At 33.5% G+C, this 27097-nt stretch overlaps 1 protein-coding gene and 1 long non-coding RNA gene across 2 annotated transcripts; both read right to left on the reverse strand.

Moving 5' to 3' along the window:
• Positions 1-586: 586 nt before the first annotated feature.
• Positions 587-4446, reverse strand: LOC133188941 (uncharacterized). Its single transcript, XR_009721349.1, has 3 exons — positions 3864-4446; positions 2006-2095; positions 587-769 (listed from the first exon to the last, which is right to left on the reverse strand). It is a non-coding gene; the product is annotated as an uncharacterized LOC133188941 (long non-coding RNA).
• Positions 4447-6477: 2031 nt separating this feature from the next.
• On the reverse strand, positions 6478-13561 carry LOC133188939 (uncharacterized). Its single transcript, XM_061324409.1, has 2 exons — positions 13368-13561; positions 6478-8007 (listed from the first exon to the last, which is right to left on the reverse strand). Exon 2 carries the CDS (start codon positions 8005-8007, stop codon positions 6574-6576), a length of 1434 nt encoding a protein of 477 aa, XP_061180393.1. The 5' UTR covers positions 13368-13561; the 3' UTR covers positions 6478-6573.
• Between the last annotated feature and the right edge of the window lie 13536 nt (positions 13562-27097).

A 27097-nucleotide genomic window follows, 5' to 3' on the forward strand; every position in this document is an offset into this window, starting at 1 on the left:
TAGCCTCTGATATACTTGCATACAAATATACGGCAGTATCAATTAAATAGGAAATGTACGTAAAATATATGAATAAAATCATAAAGAATACACTGAATCCAAGTTAATGGCCTATGAAATATCTGTAAATAATATTTTATCTAATTATAGAATACATTTTTCGTTGAGAAACTGCATACAAACTGCGTTTTACGAAATGACGTCGCATCAACAAGTGCATTGCGATCAGTGACTTGTTTATACCTTGTTATGTGGGATTTAACTAACGACAAAACAGCATGTTGTAGTAAGTTTTGATGTAGTTTGATGGTCTCCTACCGTTTAAAATAGCAAATCATTTCATTTTGTGGTATGAAAGAATTTTTGGTTTTGTATGATGTCATAGTTAATTTTTCCCGTACAAATTAGGCTCCGCCCCTTTTTGTAGCCTTAACTATGCTGCGTGCTCAGAAACCACGTACCTTCTGACGACAGCGTGTTCGATTAAGACTGCGTCATCAAATTGTCGGGATCACCCAAAAATCCGCACCATGTCGTACTTTGAGACAGGAATCCATACTGACTTGGTTTTTATTTACTTCTAAACAACATTCTTCTTCTAGAAACAAAAATGACAATTGTATTAGTTTTAATTTGCATTTAATAGCATTTTCAAATAGGATAATAATAAACAATGTCTTTGAAATTCATTTCCCAGTCACTCTGAGGTAATGTAAAAGCTTCCAAAACATTCTCTTGTTCTTGAAATCTCTCAGGACTTCAGTGTAATCTACAACAGAAAAAATAATGACCTCATATGTTGCATACTCATTTCTAATTAATGTGCAGTACACAGAAAACAGAATTTTATTGATTATTGCGTTATCTCAAGCCACGGTCTAGAGTACTATACAAGTCCTCATACAGCTCTCTCCAGCCCACGGCCAGGATAGTAGATTTTGGCCGTGGTGTACGACAAATCGAAGGCTGTGCCTTTGGAAATAGTGTTAAAGACATTAAAAGTTATGATCTAAAGTTTAAACTTAACTAAAACTATCTCTAACTAAAGTTAAGTTTAAACTTTAGATTTAAACTTTAAATGTAGCAATAGTAAGTTACTGTTTTGGGAAAACAATAGATTTGCTATTGTCCTCATAGCCAGTAAATACATGTACCTATGTCTATAATATCTCTCCCATGTACATTCACATCAATACCGATATTCCCTAAAACTTCTGAACATCGAATGAAATATCTGCTATGACCCTTTAAGTACAACCTACAGTACAAAACCTACAGTAAAAAAGTATGCACGCCAAATACATGTAGGAGCCCATGCAGTATGCTTTAAGCACCCAAAACATCTTTCAACTTGATAAAGACTAATAAAATTTGACCAGTATAATAATAAATAATCCCTCGGATACAATACAAATTAAAAAGTATCGCATACAAATAAGAAGTTATATAATACAAAATAAGAAATTATACAATGAAAATGGAAAATATAGAATTCAAATAAAAAATTATACAAATGAATTTTTTACATTACAAATTGAAAATACAGAATACAAATAAATTTTTTTTACAATTCAAATAGAAAATTTTAGAATACAAATGGAAAACCAGAGAATACAAATAAGAATAATACAATATCCATGGAAAAGAGAGAATATTCCAACGTTTGACATGCCATAGTTACGTTATTCTGACTTTCTTTTAATATATTTTCGCACATACTTTTTGTAAAACCTGCCTATCTAGTTCATATTACACTTATTACATGTAATCTTTGCCTGTATCATGTAACTCCATTTATTTATATACTGGTACATGTACTCGTAACGTAATATGTAACAGACATGTAATGTAACTCTTTCTACAACGTTAACATTTAAATACATGCTTCTATTGTAACACTTTTCTATCTCTTGTGTGTTACCTCATATCTAACATATGTATCCTATGTAATTTTTTTTTTTGGTCATTTAACAACTGTTCAACTTAAGCATGCCAGATTTCTCACCTTGATTTTCGGATATTTGTTTTAATCGAACACGTCTGTGTGTACTTTTCATAATCAGTCTGCTCAATCGTGGAATATGATATATGATTGCTAAAAAATATACGAAATTAAATATTTGAAAACCTCTCTCACGAATGAAATAAATCCCAGATCTAAGTACAAAACAGTAAATTTTCTGTTCAACACACTTTCTTTAATTTAATTCCCATATTACCTACAAGGATTTCAAGTTTTTGTCACATAATTATGAAAATGATATCAATTTCACGCCAGTTTAGATAAAAATGTTTGTGAAAATATCAGCTTTATTCAGTTTTAGGGTGAATCACTTTTAAATAAATGCTGATTGAACTTCCTGGTTCAGAAGAATAAGCCGAGAAAAATGAATATGACTGGGCAAGTAGTCACTTAGTTCGTCGCAAAATATTTGCCTCCTCTATAAATACACTGTAGTCACCTCTATCATTTTTAGGCCACCTGAGTCATTCAAGTGACCTATTTCTATCTGTGTTCGTCCGTTGTCGTGCGTCGTCCATTAACATTTAAACTATTTCTTCTGTTTTTGAGCAACATACCAGGCATCTTCATGCGTCAGTTTATTTTGTTTTATATTTAAATGTATCAAATTACCATTCTATGGATTCTTTACATACTTATGTTATAATCAGGTGAGTTTAAGGCCCTTGGGCCTCTTGATATTGAAGATGGCAAATATTTCGTGATAAGCCGCTGCAAAGTAAAAAAGTGAAATTAAGACCCAACCATTACGAAATTTTCTTTTAAGTTTTAAATATCCTTTTACATCATGCAATGAATACTTGCTTAAAAAACTGTCAAATAAACTATAATGTTGGAAGATTTGAAAGTATTTTCTGTGAAATTGCCTGCACAAACCAAAGTAAGAAAACTTTGAATGACCATTTCACCGTACTGTAACATTGATTTTTTCCTTATAAGTGGGTCTTGGCTTCATAAAAATAATAAAGACCTAGACTTCATAAAAAGTCTTATTATTCGTCATGTACAATTAATAATGTAAATATATGTACTTGTTATAATTAGTTGATCTGCTCATTTCTCACCGACAGAACGAGAAATCAGGATACTTCTGTTTAGGCTCAATCTCAGTCTTCAGACACCACTTGGTACTGAATTCTCAGTCCTTTTTCTTATAACTTTCGCCGAGAAAATATGTTGGGTACAATTTATATTGTAATTCAGGAGTTCGGAGTCTTACTGAATGAAATGATTTTTTATTTAATTAAATATGGGAAAAATGTCAAATTAGAACAGTGAATATTAAATTAATAAATGGATGTCTAACTGTTACAGAGAATATAAAATTGATACGGTAAAAGAATGTCTAATTACTACAACGTGTATTGAACAATTGTCTTAAAAATATATGGTGGATATCAAGTTAACAAAGTATTTTTTAAAATTGATAAGTGAATGCCTTATATATATTTGATATACATTGTTGTGAGCATGAAATTGATATACCTGTAGTAAATGTCTGCTTAAAATAGTGAAAACAATATAAAAGTAATTATCAAATTGCTAAGTGAATTCTCACTGTTACTTATTCGCAATTCATTGTGCTATAACTCACACGTGATCATTTGTTAACAGACAATCATTTTAATAATTGCTTCAATATGACATTTAATTTAAGAAAGTCAAGTATAAAATATCATCATGGAAAGGGGGAGGGGATAAGTTTGTCATAAAGTGGGCGGAGGAGTAAAAAATAAAATTCAATTTCAAACACAGTGATAAGATTGAACACATAAATGTCTTTCCCAGAGCAATAAATCTAGAAAGCGGTTTAAAAACAAAGCTGCAGTCGAAAACTTACCTTGACTTAAAACCAAATGGCAGAGAAAAGGGTAAAGTAAGAACAATCTCATCTTCTGTAACCGACGATGTTAGCGCATGCGTCAAATCAAATATATCGTACTCACTTTGTTTATATAGATACTTATTATATAATAGTGACATGCGCGACAAACCAAATACATCGTACTCACTTGTCTGTATATATAATTAAATACATAATAGTGGATTGTGTGATAAAAAAAATCAGCAAACAACAAATTGACGTATGCTCGTTATTGTTAAGGAGGACAATACATGAAGTGAGAGATACTATAATGAAAGAATATGCATTTTTCAACGTCAGCGATATAGACACTCTCCTTCTTAATTGATAATTAAGGAATTATAATAAAATTTCTATATTTCTGTGTACGAGGTAATTACTCATGGTAGCATTTGATAATTAGCATTTGCAGCTAAGAAACGAAAGAACTATCGTGGTCTGCTATTATCCTCATACACTATAATACTTACATTTAATTACATTTTTATTTTATAATGACACTAACCCTACCTCTGGATAAAGCTTATACATAGGACATGCAATGACCTTGTCAGCAAATACTGACTGACGTTTTTCATACTAATAGTGTGACCGGTCGGAAGGGGATGCTCACTCTTCCATGGCACCTGATCCCACCTCTGATGTTTTAGTTTTTGCTCTGCTCCTGATTAGTATTTTGAGCATGAATACTATTCGTTATCTCCACATATTTCATGCATATAGATATACATATTTCACTATTATCAAATACTTAAACTGTTCTAAGCGCATTTTCACTAAGGCCTCTATCTCGCTATCTTATCTCTGTATTAGCAAGTTTTTCTGATCTGGCTAGCGAAGACGCTGATCTAGTGACAACTAATTAATGACAAAAAGAAACAGTTCAGAAGTCACACGACACGAGATGACGGTATACCATATTCCATATTGTATAAGTTGTGATGACTATACTCGTACAAAGGATAATTCCTGATTTTAAAAATTCGCACGTACAGTCACCTATTATTGAAACTATATATATATATATATATATATATATATATATATATATATATATATATATATATATATATATATATATATATATTGAAACTACCATCATCATTTCCCTGATTTGTCCTTGCAACAGAGTAACCATGGGATATAGTGACTGAGTCTGACCCCTGCATATGCCCTTAGTCCGTGCTTTTATGAAAGTGTTATACTGCCTCTATGATAGTGTTATGCTGCTTCTATGATAGTGTTATGCTGCTTCTATGAAAATATTATGCTGCTTCTATGATAATGTTATGCTGCTTCTATGATAGTGTTATGTAGCTTCTATGATATTGTTATGTAGCTTCTATGATAGTGTTATGTAGCTTCTATGTAGCTTCTATGATAGTGTTATGTGCTTCTTTGATGGTGTTATGTAGCTTCTATGATAGTGTTATGCTGCTTCTATGATAGTGTTATGTAGCTTCTATGATAGTGTTATGTAGCTTCTATGATAGTGTTATGTAGCTTCTATGATAGTGTTATGTAGCTTCTATGATAGTGTTATGTTGCTTCTATGATAGTGTTATGTAGCTTCTATGATAGTGTTATGTTGCTTCTATGATAGTGTTATGTAGCTTCTATGATAGTGTTATGTTGCTTCTATGATAGTGTTATGTAGCTTCTATGATAGTGTTATGTGGCTTCTATGATAGTGTTATGTAGCTTCTATGATAGTGTTATGTAGCTTCTATGATAGTGTTATGTAGCTTCTATGATAGTGTTATGTAGCTTCTATGATAGTGTTATGTAGCTTCTATGATAGTGTTATGTTGCTTCTATGAGTTTTATGTAGCTTCTATGATAGTGTTATGTAGCTTCTATGATAGTGTTATGCTGCTTCTATGATAGTGTTATGTAGCTTTTATGATAGTGTTATGTAGCTTCTATGATAGTGTTATGTAGCTTCTATGATAGTGTTATGCTGCTTCTATGATAGTGTTATGTAGCTTCTATGATAGTGTTATGTTGCTTCTATGATAGTGTTATGTAGCTTCTATGATAGTGTTATGCTGCTTCTATGATAGTGTTATGTTGCTTCTATGATAGTGTTATGTAGCTTCTATGATAGTGTTATGCTGCTTCTATGATAGTGTTATGTAGCTTCTATGATAGTGTTATGCTGCTTCTATGATAGTGTTATGTTGCTTCTATGATAGTGTTATGTAGCTTCTATGATAGTGTTATGTTGCTTCTATGATAGTGTTATGTAGCTTCTATGATAGTGTTATGTAGCTTCTACGATAGTGTTATGGTGCTTCTATGATAGTGTTATGTGGCTTCTATGATAGTATTATGCTGCTTCTATGATAATGTTATGCTGAGTACCATTCGTCCTTTCAATCGATCTCATACTCGATAATGATACTTGGTGACCAGTGGACGACATTTCTGAATTCCATGGTCAGAAACTCAATGTCAAATACAGTTAATGTATAGTCTAAGTTAAGTGTGGGCATCAACCACAGTCTAAATTTTCCTTGACTGATGGAAGTTTTATTTTAATGAGCAACTATTGATATATATACTTCAAAATCGTACAACTCTACATGTATATGATGCAAAGAAAAGACAATTTATTTATTGCAAAAATACATAGAACTTAATGCCAAAAACAAATTCTTCGAAATAAAATAATATCGGGAATGAGCTAGTAATATCTTTCCTTTGTGTTTATTCCTCTGAATTTTGTTGTTTCAAAGTCCAGGAGTCCAGGGATTTCAAATCTCTCTCCAAGCTTAGGTAGTCCATGCTTTTTCAGTACGGCGTCAGCCTCTAGCCGTGCTTGATGAGACACTGTGCGTCTGGTCTCATTCAAACCAAGTCCGCCGGCTACATTGTTATTACATGGATCAACTCGAAATCCCTCCATGGCGTCTGACATATACTCCTGCCTCAGTTCCAAGACATCAAATAGGATTGAGAGAATTTTTCGTGGATTTTTCATCATTTCTTCGAACATGATTGCAATAATTGGTACCCCGGCATCCACGTGATCTAGACATTGTGATATATTTGCTGCCCAAGAAGTAGCAAATATTCCAACACTTGTAAGATCTCTTCCGTTTTCAGTAGAATCCGTTCTTTCCAGTACATAACAATAATTATGATACAGAGATCTTCGAAAGCAGGGCAAGACGGCTGACAATACTTTACTGTCAATGATATACTTGCCTACAATTGATATTGGTTCCTTTGTAAATATGTTGAGGTGAGATGTCACAGTCTTAAAGCTATTGCGATAAATATAAAGCTGATAAATCTGTGGGAAGCATTTATAGACATCCGCCATTTGACAAGTACTGCAGGGCCTCGTTTTCACAAAGAACATTTTTGCACGGTCGTCCTGTTTACACAGTAGTCTCAGTGCGCTGGGTAATAATTGTTCGTATTCACCTTTCCCAAATTTGTTTGACTTTTTCAAGAATGCAAGACTAGTTAAAGCATCTGGGTCACAGATGACGGCCATTCCTGGAAGCTGTCCAAACACTCGACTTAACAGTGCAGCCCCACAGCTTCCGGTAGAGGACATCCAGATTATGGGTACTTTTGGACGGCCAATGTCTTGGGCAATTTTATGAAATGATGCTAAAGGCATGCTTATAACACTATGAGCTTTTTCGAACTGCTTCATATAGAAAGATCTAGTGTCAAATTGCTTATAAAGATTAACATCCTCTGGTATCTCGACAAAAAATGCCTCCTCTTTAGTTATACAGTACAATGAAATGTTGGGCTTCAATACATAATTGGGATGTTTAAAAAACTTGTGAGTTAAAATGAAATCCGAAGGTTCCGATACAGACGACATAATAAGTTTTCGCCGCCATAACACATTATGCACGTGCGCACTATGCTTGAACTGGATTCCACTTTTTGCATCCTTCCGCGTGCGTTCGACTCCTGTCACTGCCCAAGTAAATTTCTGCATAGTTGTAACAATCGAACGCGCGATTTTATATAAGAAGTAGGTAAGAAGAAGAATGATATACTCCCTCGCTTTGTTTAAAGCTTTGCTGAGGTTTTCTAGGTGATTCTTGTCCGATTTTTTGGAATCCATGTTTGAACTATAGTGACTGGTCATCTGTAACAAAAATATAATTTTACATTACATCATCTCGAGTGGTTTAGATACAGGGAAATGCATTTCACTTTTGAAAGTCAGTTAAAATATGACTTAAGTTTATATTTTCACCCAGGTATATTTCACAAAGCAAGTGAAAATATGAAGTCACATCCCAATAAACTCTTAGTATGTTACTTATATTTACATTCCAAATATTCCTTTACTTTTTCTCAAACATTCAGGCTATTTCCCCCCGCTTTAGCTCTAAGTTGTGTCATCTGACTTTTAAAATATGTTCCTTCAGCCCTACACCTAGTTCGTGTGATTTATTTGCCTGAGTGAAAAGTATTAGATCATATCCTCCTCTACTTTTACTACATTTAATATAAAATTTCAGTATTTTATTTTCATAATTATATCGATTATTACTTACAAGAATGATTTACATTTACGAGTCACGTATTTCAATTAGCAATGAGATACATGTATTTGTTAGAAGGATAGAGTTGAATTCAGAATTTGCCGTTTTAAGAAACATGCAATCAGTGCGACCTTATTGAATGTAGCCACCTACACTAGCTGGATGACAAAACACAGAACTCGACATGTATGTGTCTCGACATGTATGTGTATACTTCTATCATCTTCCATTAAGGATGAGTTTTTAAGTGAACAAATAAACTTTAAATTTCGTCATTTCATAAATAAGGGACAAAGTTTGTATTGTACCTCATTAATCATGGGTCTATGTTGAATTCATCGGAGCAGAAATTGCAGCAAATATACAAGTATCGTCACTGTGTTGTCACTTTGACAGAAAATTCCCTTTTAAAGTTTTCCACATCTTAAGATAAATGACCTTTTGCATTAGAACCATTCCCGCATCCAAACATCATGGTCATTAATCACTAAATTCCTTCCGGACATATACAACCTTCGTGAGAAGATAGGTACATGTAGGTAATTAATAATCTACACTTGTAATATCAGGATACTCATCATAATTAAGTAGGACGAGTTTATAGGGATTCAGATACATGTATAAATGTGTGTAGTGTAGAAGCTTTCGGTTCTTTACCTTTTTTTTCATCTGAGATCTAAGAAAGTAGAGGGAGATTAATATTTTGATCGAATAAACTTCTGACACACCCCCCCTTCCTTCCAATAACAAAATACAAACACATACAAAAATAATAATATTGATATACTTTTAGATTTCGTTCAAAGAGAATTGTTCTCGTTCAAATATGAACCGTATTTAAAGAGTAATTAATCCATCAGTAATTTGGTAACTGAATGAGTCATTTTGTAGTTTATTGTTATTAATTATAATTTCTAAAAGAGAGAAAGTAAGTGAGTAAGTAAATTTTATTTATAGTCGGACTATATACATTTAACAAAAACATGAGCTTTAAAGCTCTTTTAGCGACTAGTAACATAGAAACACATTTAGCACAAATTAAATGTACATATACATATATAAGAGAAAACATACTTAAATTTTACGTGGACAAAAGTGCATAAAAACACAAGAATGGAACAAAACACTGGTGAACACACAGTATATATTTGCAATTTCAAACTGCTGTTATTTAAGAAAGACCAAATACTTGTATATCTATAATATGGAACAAAAGAAAATGTACATGTACATACTTTAAAATGTTCAAATGGCAGCGATAGGGCAAATGATGGATCATGAATATTTTTTATGAGGAATCGTTGAGTCTTTTGCCAATAAAACCTTTTCTCAACAATAAGACACAAACACGTCTCCATTAAACAAAAATATAAGAAACCATTCCACTAACCCTACTTCTATCAATTATTTTTTTTTTTTTTGGGGAAAACATTTAACACTTCATGGCGATAATGGACCCTATACTTTGATACAAGATGCCCATTAGAAAAGATTTATCATTATCAAGATACATGTAAGATCTCAGAAAAAAAAATCTGATAGACCATTGACTTCTGAACTGTAGAAATTTCTTTCAAATATTGACTGATTTACTTTTTAAACATTTAGATGATATAAAACTGAATGAAATCGGTAAGGAGGAAGTTTTCCAAAACAATGAAAATGAAAATCTGATTTTGATCCGGAAAATCCTTCTTTTTTTTCTGTATATCATTTTAAAGTTTACTTATTATCATGAAAACGAAGAGAATTTTGTCTTTAAGGAATAGTTTAAGCAGAGTAAATGTGATTTAAGTAATTATAGTTTTCAGAATAATGTGGATTGTATACTAGTAGATGTTACGTGATTGAAGATTAAAACAAGAAAAGTGCAATTAATTTTGAAATTAATCACATTACCTTACCTCATGTATTCAAAACCTCAAGTATTTAGAAGAGAGGCTTTGACAAAAAAATGATTTATAGTTTTTCCTCTATGTAAGACAATGAACCCTTCAGTGTTATTTTAAAAAAAAATCATCAGTTTTGTTGAATACATGACGTTCATAGATGACATTTAGTACCGAATCAGTTTACATGTAAATCCATCAGATAGATAATAAAATATCAAAACTCATCCAATAACATATATTTATCTCAAATAAGAAAACTTATAGTAATATATCAAAAATTCAAAATCTATTGTTGTTCGTGCCATCTGAAATATTGGGCTGTAAAAGCCTTCTCTTAAGATCCGTTACTACAAATGATTATTAGTAAAAGCTGAATACCGATCATCTACTAATACTTGTATACACCTTAATGAATCAATGTCAGTCCTAATTAACACTCTTTTCTCAGTAACATACCCCGCTACTTATGAGAGGCTGATGCCCTCGCCAGTCATGTTGTCTGTTTTAGCGGTCTTTGGGGTGTCTTTTTTCACCATTCAAATTCTCTGTTTGTCGCATCCCTTACACGTGCTTTAACATAAATTCAATTTTAGTATCACACAGGAAGCTTTTATGCTTAGTTCATGTTAACTGTGGGGTGTCGTATTTCAATTTAAGCAGCTGTTTGAGAGATTTGATCGTTTCTTTGATATTGTAAGGAACGTGTCGTTTCATTCAGACTTTATAATTAGTCTACATGTTACTTAGAGATCGTTACTGTGTGTGAAAAAGTAAGAATGGTGCAAAGCATCAAATCAGCCGCAACAAATAATTTTAAAGTATTTTCACAAGAGTCCAAGGAAAACTCTCGTGAATCATTAATTTGACTTTTTTTTTTATTTCAAAGTAGAAATGTGAATAGTTTCATTTAAACAATGTTTACAAATCAGCTTCACATACACGTATTACAAACTCAACAGAAATTGCACACTTTAACTGCATTTGTTTATCAAAATAAATTAATTTATATAAAGATCAGCTATAGAAATATGAGATAAGAATGCATTATCTTTAAACATAAAAGACAAATTAACATTCTGATTATACCCTGGATCTTTGTTAAGTGATGATACCGATGATTTCTCCTGATATCAATAAATGTTAAGTGTTTAAAAAAATTAGCTGAAGTTTATTCAAAATAAAGTTCCTACAGTTTCATTTTTCAATTCCTTTTATCGTAAATAAATTTCCGGATATTCTTAACGATTTCATTCATATCTCACGCACACTAATCCTGAGAAGTAATTCTTGTAAACCTTTAAATTTAATCGTTACATTTATCAATACCAGTATCTTATGAGAAATGGTAAAAAACCCTCACTAAAAACAATTATGACTTAATACTTTTAAAACTTTTAATCATAACTCAAATGTATATCATCAATAAGGAATTACACGTATTCTATCTAACCATTAAAAAATACTAGTAGCCTCTTTCCTCAAGTGCACTTTCTAACACAACCACAAACAGATCCACTGGTTTCATGCGAACTTTGCAGAATTGCCATACATATGACATATACCAGTCTTATACGTATATTATACGGTATTCTTTAACTTCAAATATATGCGGAGAGAAGATATAATTTAATCTCTCTCTCTCTCTCTCTCTCTGATCAATCAGACCTGAGCTATAAAATGTATGAATCACCACACCTTTAGAAAATAAACAGAGTAAGATAGCAAAATTTATCAATGTAGAATATAAAATTTATGACATTCCGATATCATTTAATTCAGCGACTGAACTTTAAATGGGGATCACACCCTGTTACCACTGTCATAGTTAATACACCCTACTAACTTATCATGATCAGGGTGAGTGTTTGTCGTGGTCAGTCTAAGAAGGAACATCAAAAAGAAGAGGATAACCAATTTTCTGGTTTTCAGATTTTTCTCACTAAAAAAAGACATATTGTTTTTTTTTTATTCAGGTTTGTATTTATAGGAAACACTAAATAATGTTGTGAGCACTTAATCCAAAAAAAAAAAAAAAATTATAATGGAAATTAATTAATCCCAACACTAGATATCACATTAGAACAAGTAAACTACATATTATCAAATTCAAACACTATTTGTCTGACTGGCAGTGTTAAGATAGGAAGAATCTGTTGGACATGACCTTCCTTAACAGGGAAGTCGACGGGGAGGAGCAGGTATATATCCAAAGCTTTATATCCCCGGCCACGTTTTTTGTCATTTTTTGTCTCCCCCTCCCCGATCCCCGTTTGTCAAGCAGTCACACCAGGACCAACATCATTAAATCCATTGTAAACACCCACATAGGCAAGCAAAAGTCATTCATTTATAAATGCATTAGTAAAACGAATATTTACGTAGGTGATGCATTATGAGAATAGCAACAAAGGAATTTAGTCAAGGTATATTGCGTATCTTTTACACAATCTTATTTCAATCACATTCAGATATTTGTTGTTTCCTGATTCACAGTACAGTTTTGTTCGCGGAACACAATCAGTTATAACGATCTATCACACTAGTTGTCATTTATGTTAAAATGCGAGATGATATCATCGTGCAATTATCCCTGTTTAAATTTAGAGATTTAAAAGAATTATACATTTTGGCAAATCTAATTTTGGTTGACATTTAATGTAAAGAGCGTTTAAGTTATTGCATGCACCGCATCACTACTGTTATATAATATGAAAACATTGCCATAAATTACAGGTGTTATATTTGAAAGATGAACATAGTAAAATATCAGAATGCATATTTGGAACATAAGGACTTTAACGCATTTTAAAGATGAATTCGCATTCGAATTTTTTTTTTTTTAATTGTGCAATCACCAACCATTAGATATTTATTGATTGAATTATGATGACATTTAAAAATATTCAAAAATTTAAAAATCCTAATTAAATATTTAAAATACAGACAAACACGAAAACAGTGAACCTTACCCGTATAAAAGGTGTTTTCCAGCTTTTACTAAACAGAGGAAGTGATAAAGTGTTTTACGATAAAAATTTTGAGTAAACACAATAAAACTTTCTTACCTTCAGAGTTTGTCGGGGCGTACCTCTCAACAATTACACACCTTGGTTAGAAATGTCAAATGTACATGAAGGAAACTAATTCTGGGTCAGCCCATGTGAAGTTGAGGCTTTACGACCGGTGGTATTTTAAAGTGTTGGTGTAGACGCCATAATGCCTAAGCAAATATAAAACTCGTATTTTGAAAAATGACCCCCGTCACTTACTTTAAGCGCGACGCATCCGACTGCGAAGTGCTTATTTTCTTTCTGAAATTATCATGAAATTACTCACACAATGCAGAAAGCATCATTAAAATTTGTTTTTACCAACTTGTATAAATGTAAGTTATATATGGAAAAAAATATGTGTCCTTTCTTTGTTGTAAGCTTTTGAGACAAATCTTTTTAGTAAAATGTTTTTATTAATACATCTCTCTCTCTCTCTCTCTCTCTCTCTCATATGCATAAGATGTTCAGGTCGCATTTGCAGTACAATGCATATGCAAATACATGAAGCAGGTTGATTCACGTGTTTTAATTGCCTAAAACAAGCAGAATTGTTATACATGTACCTTTAAAAACTAGTTCCTAGATAAATCTGTAGGACTCCAAAGTGCGATGGGACTCCAAAGCCCGATGGTCACGTCAAAGTCCGATGATCTGTGCCAAACCCCGATGGTTTGACACGCCGAAGTCCAATGGTGCGGAAAAACGATTGACGTTTGTGACGTCATAGTACTACTGCGCCAAACTGCAATGCCGCGCCGCCATGCCAAGGTCTTTTAATATGTTATGGAGAGTTAAGAGCAATTTTCTGTATCCATTTGAACTTTTTTTTTGGCATGCATACTAGTATTCACTGATTTTCATGAAACTTTGCTCATTATAATGGTTACATATATGATAGTTTGACAATATAATTTTAAATCAATCGAAGTTTGGTTGCTATGTGCCTTAGTTGTCATGGTAACAGACAAGATGATTTCAAAAAAATTTAGATTTTTGGCTACTTTATTATGGGAGTTACATGACTCAACTCGATCTCCAGTGATAAAAAATCAAAATACTGGACCTTATAAAAAAGATTTTAGCAATATTATTCTAACAATGAAAATATCAGTTGCCGAGATGACACAGCATAGTACCACAGTTTGTTATAACCCAGAAAATAAAGATATGGGTTATAAAGGAATCACCTGTCGGTCTGTCTCTGTGTCCTTTTAATCGTGCAATCATGTTCGGGTCATAACTTTGTAATGCTTTGTAATGTAGAAACATTATAAGTTCATTCTTGATAGAAAAATTGTTAATAATCTGAGGGTGTATCTTGTGTCTTTTACCCAAGGTCATTTCAGCTAGTTCAAGGTCAGTAGCAGTTAAAAGTGTAAAATTCATGTCTTTTTCTGTATTGCTGCAAACCGACGACAAAGATCGAACTCATGATCACAAGATTGTCAGTCCGACGTGATACCGACATGACGCCATTATCAAACACTGTATTTGAATGTAAATGACCGTAGTTTCATATATTTGACACTTAAAAGAAAACAAAACAATTAAAAAAAATAGATTCTTAGAATTTTTTTTATCCCTTTATTCAATTAAAATTCTTTGAAACTTTCCGTACACTATACCTAACTGCATGAAACACTCAAAATTATGACGTAATAGTAGCACACAGTGACGTCATAAAAGGGGTGTACCAACATGTTAGGAAGAGACGTTGGAGATCGAAAAAAAAAAATTGTTATACCCCTTTCGAAGAAGGGGGGGGGGCATATTGCTTTGCTGCTGTCTGTCGGTCGGTTGGTTTGTCTGTCTGTTGGTCCACCAACAGTTTCTGTTCATTTTCTTCGCAGAGGTTGCACATACTGAAATGAAATTTGGTATACAGATGTATGATTAGAATATCTAGGTCAAGTTCTGTTTTGGGTACGATCGAACAATTTTTGACAGGGTTATGCCCCTTAAGCTTAGAAAAATTCCAATTATTTGCCATGTTTTTGTTCATTTTTTTTCCGCAGAGGTTGCACATACTGAAATGAAATTTGGTAGAAAAATTCCAATTATTTGTGGGGGGGGGGGGGGCATAAGTGTTTTACAAACATCTCTTGTTGCTTTTATACAACAGTCAGCATAATAATAATAGTGCATGCACCTCCGGCTTGTGCACCATATTTCAATCCCTGACTACTATTTAGGCATAGTGCAAGCAAAGCACAACACTTTTATATAAATCAAACACTTGAATCCACACTTTTCAAAACTTATGTCCCTTGGCCGCCATCTTTGGGGAATATGCATAGAACCCTCACAGTAGGCTATGTAGTTTTCTGGTTTGTAACTTTGTCATTTGATTAGAAAAAATTTTGCTTCTATGTTGATCGCCACAGGATAAGGCTACCCATACATTGAAGGAAAAGAATTTGATGGATCGGAGCACGCCCAAATGTTTGGTCGTTTTTTTTTCTCTTTTGACCTTTTGGTTGACCCACAAAGCTGAAAGGGACACAACTTTTGCAAAGTATGGTTTGGATTATTCACCAAAGTGATGTGGAACAGCCTATTATTGTCCCCAATTTAACATTCCAAAATTATACATGTTGATACAGATTGATAAGGAGAATATCAGTGGTCCTGATATATCTACTCTTTTAGCCGAAAGTGACATCGGGCATTGCCGGAATGACTTGAACCAAGGCAACATCATACCTAAATGCCATATGTAATATTTTTTGTCAACAATGAACGTTCAATGTTTTTCAATTAAGAGCTATGTACTAGAAATGAACTTGACACTTTTCCTGGTAGCCACCTTGACCTTGCCAAAATGACCTTGAATAAATATGAAGACACACCCCTCAGTCATTAGCAATATTTGTGTCAGGTATGGGCTTCCAATGTTTAATCATTTCAAGATGTAGACGGGACACTATGTATACATTTTTCAAAATTGACTTTGAACTTGATCAAATGACCTTACGTGAAAATCATGACAAACTTTTAGGTCATAGAATAATAAGAACAAAAATAGAATCAATTTTTCTATGACGTATGGACATCCAATACTTTCCATTAAAAAATAAGACCCACAAATTTCACATTTTTTTCTGCCAGTGGTCTTCACTTGCCAGAATTATCATATCTCCATGACGAAATGTGGTCAGGACACGAATTATACATTTTTCTATAAAGGACTTTGAACTTTATCATCTGACATTGAATGAAGAACATGGCACATGTACATGTCTTAAACAATTTCTCTATGAAATATCAATATCCGATGTGCCTTCATAAGAAAGTTATAGACCAGACACGAATTTTACACTATTTACTGCCAACGACCTTGAATTAGTTGAAATGACCTTGGGTTAAACAAAGTCAAAATTCAACCTCAGGATTATAAACAATCGTTTTATCAAGAATGAACTTGCAGTCTTTCTCCATTACAAAGTTATATTACCCCATCATGATTGCACAGACAAAAGAATACAGAGACAGACAGACAGTGATTCCTTTATACCCCAATCTTTGTTTGCTGGGTTATAACTATGGCACAAATGATGTGTTATCATGGCAGCCGATATTTTAATTGTTAGAATAATATTGCTATAACTTACAACTTTTCATAAGGAGACCGTTCACGGTAGCTCAGTTGGTAGAGCGCTCACTCCGTGATCGGGAGGTCGTGAGTTCGAATCTCGGCCGCGACTGACCTAAGTCGATAAAAAAATGGGTAGCAACTGTTCCTTCGCCATGCGCTCGGCACTTTGAAGCGTTGGCACGTTAAAGATCCCACACTGCTCAATGGCCCTGAGTGCCGAGTAAAGGTCAGAATTTGAAGCCCTTCACCGGTATATGGTGATGTCTCTATATGAGTGAAAAATTCTCGAATGGGACGTTAAACAGCATACAATCAATCAATAATTTTCATAAGGAAAACTATTTTTATTGTTTTTTTATCACTGGCGATTAAGTTAATTTATGTAACTCCCATAATAAGAAAATACTGAGCGCTTTTCTGCATATAAAATGTATGCCGAGTGTAGCAATGGTTACCACTTATATAGAGATATATTCCAAAAACTTTCTTTACAGTGTACATAATAAGTGACAACAAGGTTTATTGTTGTTTTTTTTTTCATATTTAAATGGCCAATTTGGTTTTCTAAGTGCTTGTGAAGGGCCAATAAAGATTCAAAGTAGCCGAAAATCTTAACTTTGTTGAAATCATCCTGTCTGTTACCATGACAACTAAGGCACATAGCAACCAAACTTTGATTGATTTAAAATTCTGTTGTCAAACTATCATAATTGTAACTATTATAATGAGCAAAGTTTCATGAAAATCGGTGACCATGCGTGCCAAAAAAAAAAAAAGTTCAAATGTTTACAGAAAATTGCTCTTAACTCTCCATAACATATTTTGGATCTTATGTCCTCAAATGTTGTTGTCATGGGTTAAAAGTATAAAAATGGATTCAAATTATAAAGATGTACTTTGCTAAGACATCTATTACAAAATCAAATTTGATTAATTGCAATATGCTACCAAACTGTGGATTAATATTTTACAATTGTTCATAAATATGTGCCAAAAGTGACTTTATTTGCTTTGTTGCTATGGAGAATTTGCTGTTGCCATGGGGATAAGTATCTTTACAATATTTCTTGGTTTGCAAAATTGTCTCAGATATATTTTCTTACTTTAAACTGTGTTTTTGTACTCTCAGATTACAATTTATTAGATTAATAATTTTCACATTGTACGATTTTCCATTTTTTTTTATCAAAACATCCATTTTTGTTGCTAGGCAATGGATTGGAATTTTCAAAAAACACACCTTTTTGAATTGAAAGTCCAAAAGAGACATCCCTCTGCTTTTATGCGAAATATTTACAACTCCTGTATTACGCCAGAAGTCTGAGTTATAAGGCCTTGAAAAGTACCAAAATCAACAAAAATGCTGAATCAGCAAAAAACACAAAACATGCATATTTACCCATGTCTAGTACAGATGTATCTCAAATTCCTATTTCTATGTAATGCATTGTGAAAACACTTTCAATGTTTATCTTTACGATAAAAAAAAAATGAGAAGAAATTCATTAATATTCACAATTAATTTCAAGCCCTAAAGGTTAGTGATTTTTTTGTCCATACACATGGAAAATAGACTGGTTGCTAGGAAAATTTCTTTTGTCATGTTTCCATAGTAACCATAACCCAAAACTTTTTTCACTTTGCCTACATGGTTTATAGCGCAGGAGAAATCTATGTGTTAAAAATCATCAAATTGATTCACTTTCAAACCTACTTTGCCTGATTTTTACAGAGACCTGCACTTTAAAAATAAGTATCGTCAATTCTCATTATATCGCGGGTTCCGTTGTATCGCGGTATATTCCAAAAATTAGGATACATAGTTCATATCCATTTTGTTGATCGACTATCTGTCTGTCGTCTGAATGTTGACTTTTGTGATGATTAAAAAGCATGGAACACCCGTCTGAATTTGTTTTATTGAAATAAAACGTAATTTTACAGATTTCAATTCCCGTTTTTATTTTATTTAAACCATTGAATTTATATCCTAGTAAAACACATAGTAAAGTAACATATTTTGAAAGTCTTAAGTTTGTATTATTGTTAAGTTTTCATGTAGATTTACATCGTAAATTTAAAAATAAAAAATGTTCTTCGTGACAGCGCCAAGCTTCCGTGTTTTTCAGTACCGAGATACAATGAGACTCTCCACTTTAGGAGGTAAATAAGACTTCCTGTTTAAAAAATAGACCACAAATTAAACGAAACAAGCTTGGGAAATAATTAGCCACGGAAAAGTTAGGTCATTGTTAGGTTTATGAATAGCATTTGATGAAAAGTTAAAGTAAGAATTTGGAGTAATTTTTTTATGCAAAAAATAAGTACCGCGATATAATGAGACACCAGTATATAAATAAATATCATTATGCGAAAACTAACCCTAATCTCTCGGATAGGTGCGAAACTAACCCTAATTGCTCGAAAAGTGTGTAACAACTATAACCTCGATATTTTGAGTGGGTGCGAGACTAACCCTAATCACTCGACTAGTGTGCGAGGACAAACCCTAAATCTCTCGGGTTGGTGCGAAGCAAGGACTATTGCATGACTGTGTTCTCGGACAAAATGCGTTTTGTCGACCCCTTGAAAACTGTTTACCTGCGGACTAACGGTCTCAGGCAAACAGTTTGCTTCTTGGGTCCGAAAAAACGCATATTGTCCTCGAATTCAGTCAATTAATGTATAAAATTAGTGCACCACCACCCTCTAGAAATCTCGAATTTATACTTATCTCTCAAATGCTTAGCTATATTCTTGTGAAATTTGCATCAGGTAACCCTATACATGTACTCAAATGATCTCCCTTTGAACGACATAAGTACATGTACAACGATCGTTGGAATTGTAAGGAGTCGATGACGATCGAGATGGCGAGAGTTCATCTTGAAATGTTCAAAGACTATAAAAATGACCTGATATTAAACCTTTCATAACAAGTTCATGTTGAGATAAGGTTCATGAACTTAATTTTTCGTTAAACGTTATAAAGATTTACTGTTAATGTGTTTCAAATCTTACAAATACATGTGAATCTTTGAGGCGAATTGAATTCTCTCTCTCTCTCTCTCTCTTTCTTTCTCTGAATTGTTTTCTCTTCGAACCAGGCACGTAGTTTCGTTTTTGAAAGGGTGATCCAGCCAGAAAAAATTACAACTTACCTGAAAAATCTGTGCTAAGCAAAAATAAATATCCTTTTTCGGGGCGGGGGGGGGGGGGGGGAGGAGGTTCAACATTTATATATTAGACCGAGATAAAGTAAATCAATCCATAGACCTGAAGCAAGTAAACGTATCTTTTGGTGAGGAACAATTATCCTTGGTCTTTTGTATGTTTTTTAATAATTTCGCATGGAACCCTGGTAGCGAAGGAATTCTGGGAATGTTGCACCAGAAAATTTGCAATCTCCGTTGCAGAGTTGTCGTTCGTTTCTCTCTCAGACACCTCTGGGATGGGCTTAGTCTTGTTCCATGATCCCTTGCACTTCGTTATCGGGATAAGTGCAAGGGATCATGGGACAAGACTAGGATGGGCTCACGTCAAGATTTTTGACATAACATAAAAAACTTGACATTCCAAGGATTATTTCAAATTAAACTAATAGTTCTAGATATACTTAGTAAATGTCTACCTTAAAGGTGCATAGACACAGATTTGAAGTTAATATTTTCGCAAATTTTCTGTATAATATCAGGACTTATATATTGCAATAGCATTTCACACGAAAATATATTAAAAATCTTATTTCATCTAAAAGTTATTGAAACTTTAAATTTCTGGACGGGTTTGATTGACACATCCTTGCACTTTCACAAATTTCAATTTTATTCTTAATACTTAGGAAAAGTGGCAATCTTGTTGTGTATTAATGAAAAATATTGAAACTATAATCCAGAAAATTCAGAGTCGAAATGTTCGAATGCAAAACATACACACGGTTTATTGTCAGTCCGTGCTCAGTGGTGTGTGCAAACTTTAACAATTGAACACACCCGGTGAATCGTAAACCTTGACGATAACAGAGCTCGTGCTCTGTTTACAAAAACCGTGTACGTTTCACGGGTGTGTTCAATTTGCTATACTCTGTACACAACATTAAGCGCGGAATGACGATACTTGTGAAGGGGTTTTGCCTTCGGACATTTCTGCTCTGAATATAATTATATTTCTGGATTAAAGTTTTAATAGTTTTCATTAATACACAACAAGATTGCCACTTTTCCTAAGTATTAAGAATAAAATTAAAATTTGTGAAAGTGCAAGGATGTGTCAATTAAACCCGTCCAGAAATTTGAAGTTTCAATAACTTTTAGATGAAATAAGATTTTTAATATATTTTCGTGTGAAATGCTATTGCAATATATAAGTCCTGATATTATACAGAAAATTTGAGAAAATATCAACTGCAAATCTGTGTCTATGCACATTTAAAAGAGAAACAAGGTGCAGGCATTTAATTATAATTAATCTAAACAAACGCACTATTTTTACGTGCTCGTGCTTATCACTGTGATATACGCGAGCCAACGACAGAACTGAATGTATGAGCCGATGGTAGAGAGTGGAAAAATTGCTTGACGTATGTACAGATTTCATTCCGAATTTCCTCTGTTCTTACACGTTAGTCTATTGAGCTCGCTTCGCGAGCAGCGCTGCTCGCTATAAACAGTTGTGATTTCTGTTCATTGATAAGTCATTTTCTTTGAACAATTTTCCCGAGGAAATACTTGTATGACAGGTACCCTATGTTGAAATTGACCTGGATAAACTCAGTGTATACCTTTAAATATTAAAATTTCCTCAAAGTAAAAAAAAAAAGTTTTATTAGTGTTAAGAGCTTCCTTAAGGTTGACCGATCCTCAGATTTTGAAAATCAGCAGTTGTGTAACTAAAAATGTTCACAAAAATATCTCTGAATTCACAAAACAATGGATATTTACCCATGGTATCTCTTCAAAGTTCATCATTGAATTGCATCATAATTATTCATAAACTCATACATGTATATATTTTCAGGAAACGCAAATAAAAGCACCAGCTATGCATTTTCTAATTCAAAATTGATCAACAAATATATTTTAGAATAAAATAGAATACTAGTAGGTATCCAGGCATTCGGAGAAAATTGCATGTATATATATATATATATATATATATATATATATATATATATATATATATATATATATATATATATATATATGCAGTATTTAGTTCTTCTATTTACTTTGATTGTTACGTAATACATGCTGTAAATAGCTCGTTCTACTATTACAAAACATCACAGATCACATGCAATTTTAATCTCGATGGAGATTCGGCTTGGCTAGATATTTGGTCTGACGCCTCCCGAATCTCGAGACAGTCCTTCATAATTCATGTCTGGAAATTAAGCCCCAACTTCGGCCGACTATAACAAGAATTATTCAGCTAGGCGACACTGCCGTTCGCTTCAATTAAGTCATTTAGTTGTTTAATTAACTCTCTGTCACTATTATTTCTACATTGCTTACCGTCTAGGCATGTAAATCCCAACATTGAACTGAAATCTCCGTTCAAAATATGGCTCCCCTAAGGTAATTGTTTATCTCCTCGCATTAAAGAGTTCCTATAGTCTGTTTACTTAAATCCATTTATACAATAGCCACAGTAGACAGTGGTTCAGAATCACATAAAAGAAAACAGACTATATAGGAACTCTTTAATGCTAGGAGATAAACAATTACGTTAGGGGAGCCATATTTTGAACGGAGATTTCAGTGAATGTTTTTTATGTTGGGATTTACATGCCTAGACGGTAAGCAATGTAGAAATAATAGTGACAGAGAGTTAATTAAACAACTAAATGACTTAATTGAAGCGAACGGCAGTGTCGCCTAGCTGAATAATTCTTGTTATAGTCGGCCGAAGTTGGGGCTTAATTTCCAGACATGAATTATGAAGGACTGTCTCGAGATTCGGGAGGCGTCAGACCAAATATCTAGCCGAGCCGAATCTCCATCGAGATTAATGCAATTTCATCTTATGGTAATAAGTAATGGTATCTAAGGCTAGATTACAGGAAATTCGATCTCTCTAAAAATGTATTTATTTTGATTTTGTTCTTTTATGGAGTAAAAATGTCAGCTTTTTTACAATACTGTTTCGAAGACTTCAAAGAACCTTGAATCATATTGAGATGCATAAAATGAAAATTGTTGAACGAAAAGATTTCAGTTTCCATCTTCCTTTTGGGACTTTTTGAATTAAATAATGATTTTAAGAGTTATTCTTCCTGGCTGAGGATCGGATATCCTTAAGGTTCAATATTTAAAATCTTCAAAAACCCAAATAGATCTATAGATATTTCTACTCAGTGGTGGATCCAGGATTCCTTTAAGGTGGAGGACAACAAGCCAGGTGTCTGGGCACCCAGTGGGTCCAGGACATAGTCCTAATGGGGCTCAGGGGCGAATCCTCCAGAACCTCTTAGGGCCGGTACACACGGTAAGGCTTGCCTTATAAGTATAAAACCTTACGTTTTTGCAGGCCGTACGGCTTTCATGTCCACATGCTAGGGCAAGACTTACAATATTATAAACAACATTTACATATATTCCACGTTTTTTCGGCCTTCAACAGTGCATTCATTCATTAAAGTAGAAGACGATATTACTAGGACGCTGTAATAATTTTACTAACCAATGCATTCACACTTCTTAAATGAGGAAGAGGACAAACAGATGTATTTGTGGATTTCGTCAATTGCTTCTCCAACGCGCTTTTCCGAGCTTACGAAAAAGATTTAGATAATCTGCAATAATTTCAGATCCGTATGGTCTGTCAGGGAAAGATTCGCTTCTGCTCTAAGGAGGTGTCTTCAACACAGAATTTAAATGTATAGTTCTAACATCTCCACTGGTTAATTCTAGGTCAGTGCCAGGATTATGACACAGACCTAGACTTCAATCAAAATTTCATTTATCTGTTAGGTACTGATTAACAATAATGCCGAATCTCAAAATTTGCATAATTATATTAACACGTTTGGCAGTTGTTTGAGATGCAATATGAAAATCTTTTTTGGATTGTATCTCCTCTTCATGATTTCAAAGCAAATAGATTTGTACATTGTAGAGAATTAAGACTTTATTCTTTCATCATCTCAGAATGGGCACAAAATCTAGGTAAAGAACACGAATCGGCACATAGAACTTCGTTGTAGCTTACATCTTACAGTCTTTTTACCATACATGAATTATAAGTTATTTCTACTGATGATTTTTTATTATGCTGTATGTGTCGTATCCCTCCAATAAAGACGATTTTTTTTTAAAATTGAGATTACGTTCTATTTCCACTATGGAAGAGTTATACTTCTTAGTGCGCTCTTTTGTGAAAAAGTCGGAAAATGTACAAATCTCGCGGGATTTCTGGGACAAATGTAACATAAACATGTAAACAATATGTTAAATGTCGATGAACAATTCCTAAGAAAATGCAAATGAAAGATTTTATTGTTGTGGACTTTATAAACATCAAGAGTAGGAATGACAACGATATCAATTTATATCTATTGTTGATTGTATGTATCTATTTATCGTATGCTACATCTAATATTGCAATACACATGCCTCGGAAATGTCGAATTTTTTATTAATGGATGATAAATTTAGGGTTCTCGCTCTCTTACATTTGTCTTTTACTTCTTCTATTCTTTAATTGGAATGACAAATACATTTAACATTTAAAAATTGGATTGAGATTAGCATGATTTGTATTATCCGCAACGCCATACTGTCCCAGTCAGACGACCAAACGCGCCTCTAATTTTGAAGAGTTCACTAATGGAAATATAACGTATTAAACGAGAATTTTCCGTAAAATGACCGAGTCAACAGGAGAATAAGAATCTTGCTTCGAGTTTTGGTACTGTACTCTTACAACGTGTGGAAATTATCGTGGAAATTAATCACGCATTTTGCCCAATGCTCAAGCTCAACACGCAAAAATTTTTGATAAAAATAAGTTTGAAGAATAAATGTATTTATTATGAAAACTTGGGCTGAATTGGTAGTGAGCAATTTTTCATCATGCTAAACGCCATCCTCACAATGTCAAGGTTTTGTGATTTCGGAACTCCACACAAACCCTTGACATAAGTCGTTATTTGAAAGTTGGGTTTGTGGTTACACATGACGTAGTGGTTAATCATAAACTAACCAATGAGAATATATTTTTCAAATCCGTCGTTTTCAAATGGCCCAACTCCACAGCATATCTTTTGTGATTGTTAGGAGGGCGATCTTCCAAAAAGTAATCCCCGATGTTTCATTTAATGTAACTAGTCACAAATCCTACAATATCGACACTTTCCAATTTAAAGACGAGTCATATTTATTTACAAAACTTACCTACAATAAAAGCTGTTTTCTGATTGGTTCCAGTCCTAGACCAAGAACAAATGAAATACATGTAGTAGCTTTTTAGCCCAGCTTTTAAATAGCGACTTGTGTCAAGGGTTTGTGTGGAGTTCCGAAATCACAAAACCTTGACATTGTGAGGATGGCTAAACGCAGAAACAAGGTATTTCTAAAAGAATAGGCAAGGAACCGCAACTCCTACTGGAAAAAATAAGAGGACTATGATTGACGTTAATAAAATCAATCTGAGAAAATTCGCGAACGAATGTAGTATTTTGTAAATAGATGATCGCAAATTTTTTCTTTTTATCCTTCAATTTTTGCATGAAATTTCTTTTATAAGAGGCGAAGGGCCACAACGCCCACCTGAGGCAATCTCTTCCCCTATAACATATTGCCTGAAAAGCTATGACTGATCAAACAGAATTAATCTAAGCTATATGTGGAAATTTTTATATTAATATGATTAATTTTGATCCTGTTGTTCTTGAGAAGATTCCTTAAAGAATTTGTTTTTATATCCCAATGTAAAACTTTGTCGGACCCCTTTAGTAGCTCAAAAAAAAAAAAGCCCCAGAAAATTAAGTACATATGGATAGTTCAAAACCAAAAATGAGATATTGCTTTTCTTGAGATTTCTCCAAAATGTAAACTTTTACCCACCTATTTTGGACTTTTATTGACGGGAGTCAATTTTATTCATGTGTGTATATATAAAAACTGCTTTCCTTTCAAACTTTGCTTTGAAGGTTCAGTGCATCATTTTTTACTGCTAATATCACACTTTCGTTATTAAGACTTGGAAATTATCTTTTTGTTTACTTATTAAATACATCTACATCTCCTGACATGCATCAATAAAGAGAAAATCGTCCATTTCGTTTAATCAAAACAACCAGATTTAATCTATTGTTTCTGGTGAAACGTCTACATGCGGCCTCTCGTTACAATACAGAGGGAGATTTAACCCGGCAGTAATGTTTTACTGATGATAAGTAACGAAGATAAGCTATATATACTATACTTGGCTAGCCAGACCGGCCATGCATGCTAGCAATTTCAGCATGGCTTGTACACGTACGCAACAAGAACATTTCCGTGCACTTCTATGGAGAATGTTTCAAAGACCGGAACCTGTCTTGCAATCTTTCTTATAGCACAATATACATGTAAAACTATTTGTCTTACCTATGATGTCGTATGATAATCTACCTAGGCTAGATAAAGTTTTATTGCTTTTAGCTCACCTGAGCTGAACGCTCAAGTGAGCTTTTCTGATCACATGTCCGTCGTCCGTCTGTCCGTAATCTTTTCATATTTTCGACTTCTTCTTCAGAACCACTGGGCCAATTTCAACCAAACTTGCCACAAAGTATTCTTGGGTAAAGGGAATTCAAGTTTATACAAATGAAGGGCTACATCCTCTTTCAAGAGGAGATAATTAAGAATTAGTGAAAATTTGGTGGTATCTTTTAAAAATCTTATTCTCAAGAACCACCGGGCCAAAAAAGTTGAAACTTATATGAAACCTTCTTTACATAGTGTTAATTCAATTTTCTTCAAATCATCGTCACCCAGGAGTAGGGTGGGGCCACAATGAGGGATCAAAATTTTACATAGGAATATATAGGAAAAAATCTTCACAGAACTTCTCAAGAACAGCAAAGCCATGATTGGTCATATTTATATAGAAGCATCTTCAGGTAGTGTAGATTCAAGTTTGTTCAAATCTTGACCCCAGGGGG

This window comes from Saccostrea echinata, unplaced genomic scaffold, assembly GCF_033153115.1.
Source record: "Saccostrea echinata isolate AGI-Se365-2 ecotype Australia unplaced genomic scaffold, CSIRO_AGI_Sech_v1 ptg000016l, whole genome shotgun sequence".
NCBI classification, from domain to species: Eukaryota; Metazoa; Mollusca; class Bivalvia; order Ostreida; family Ostreidae; genus Saccostrea; species Saccostrea echinata.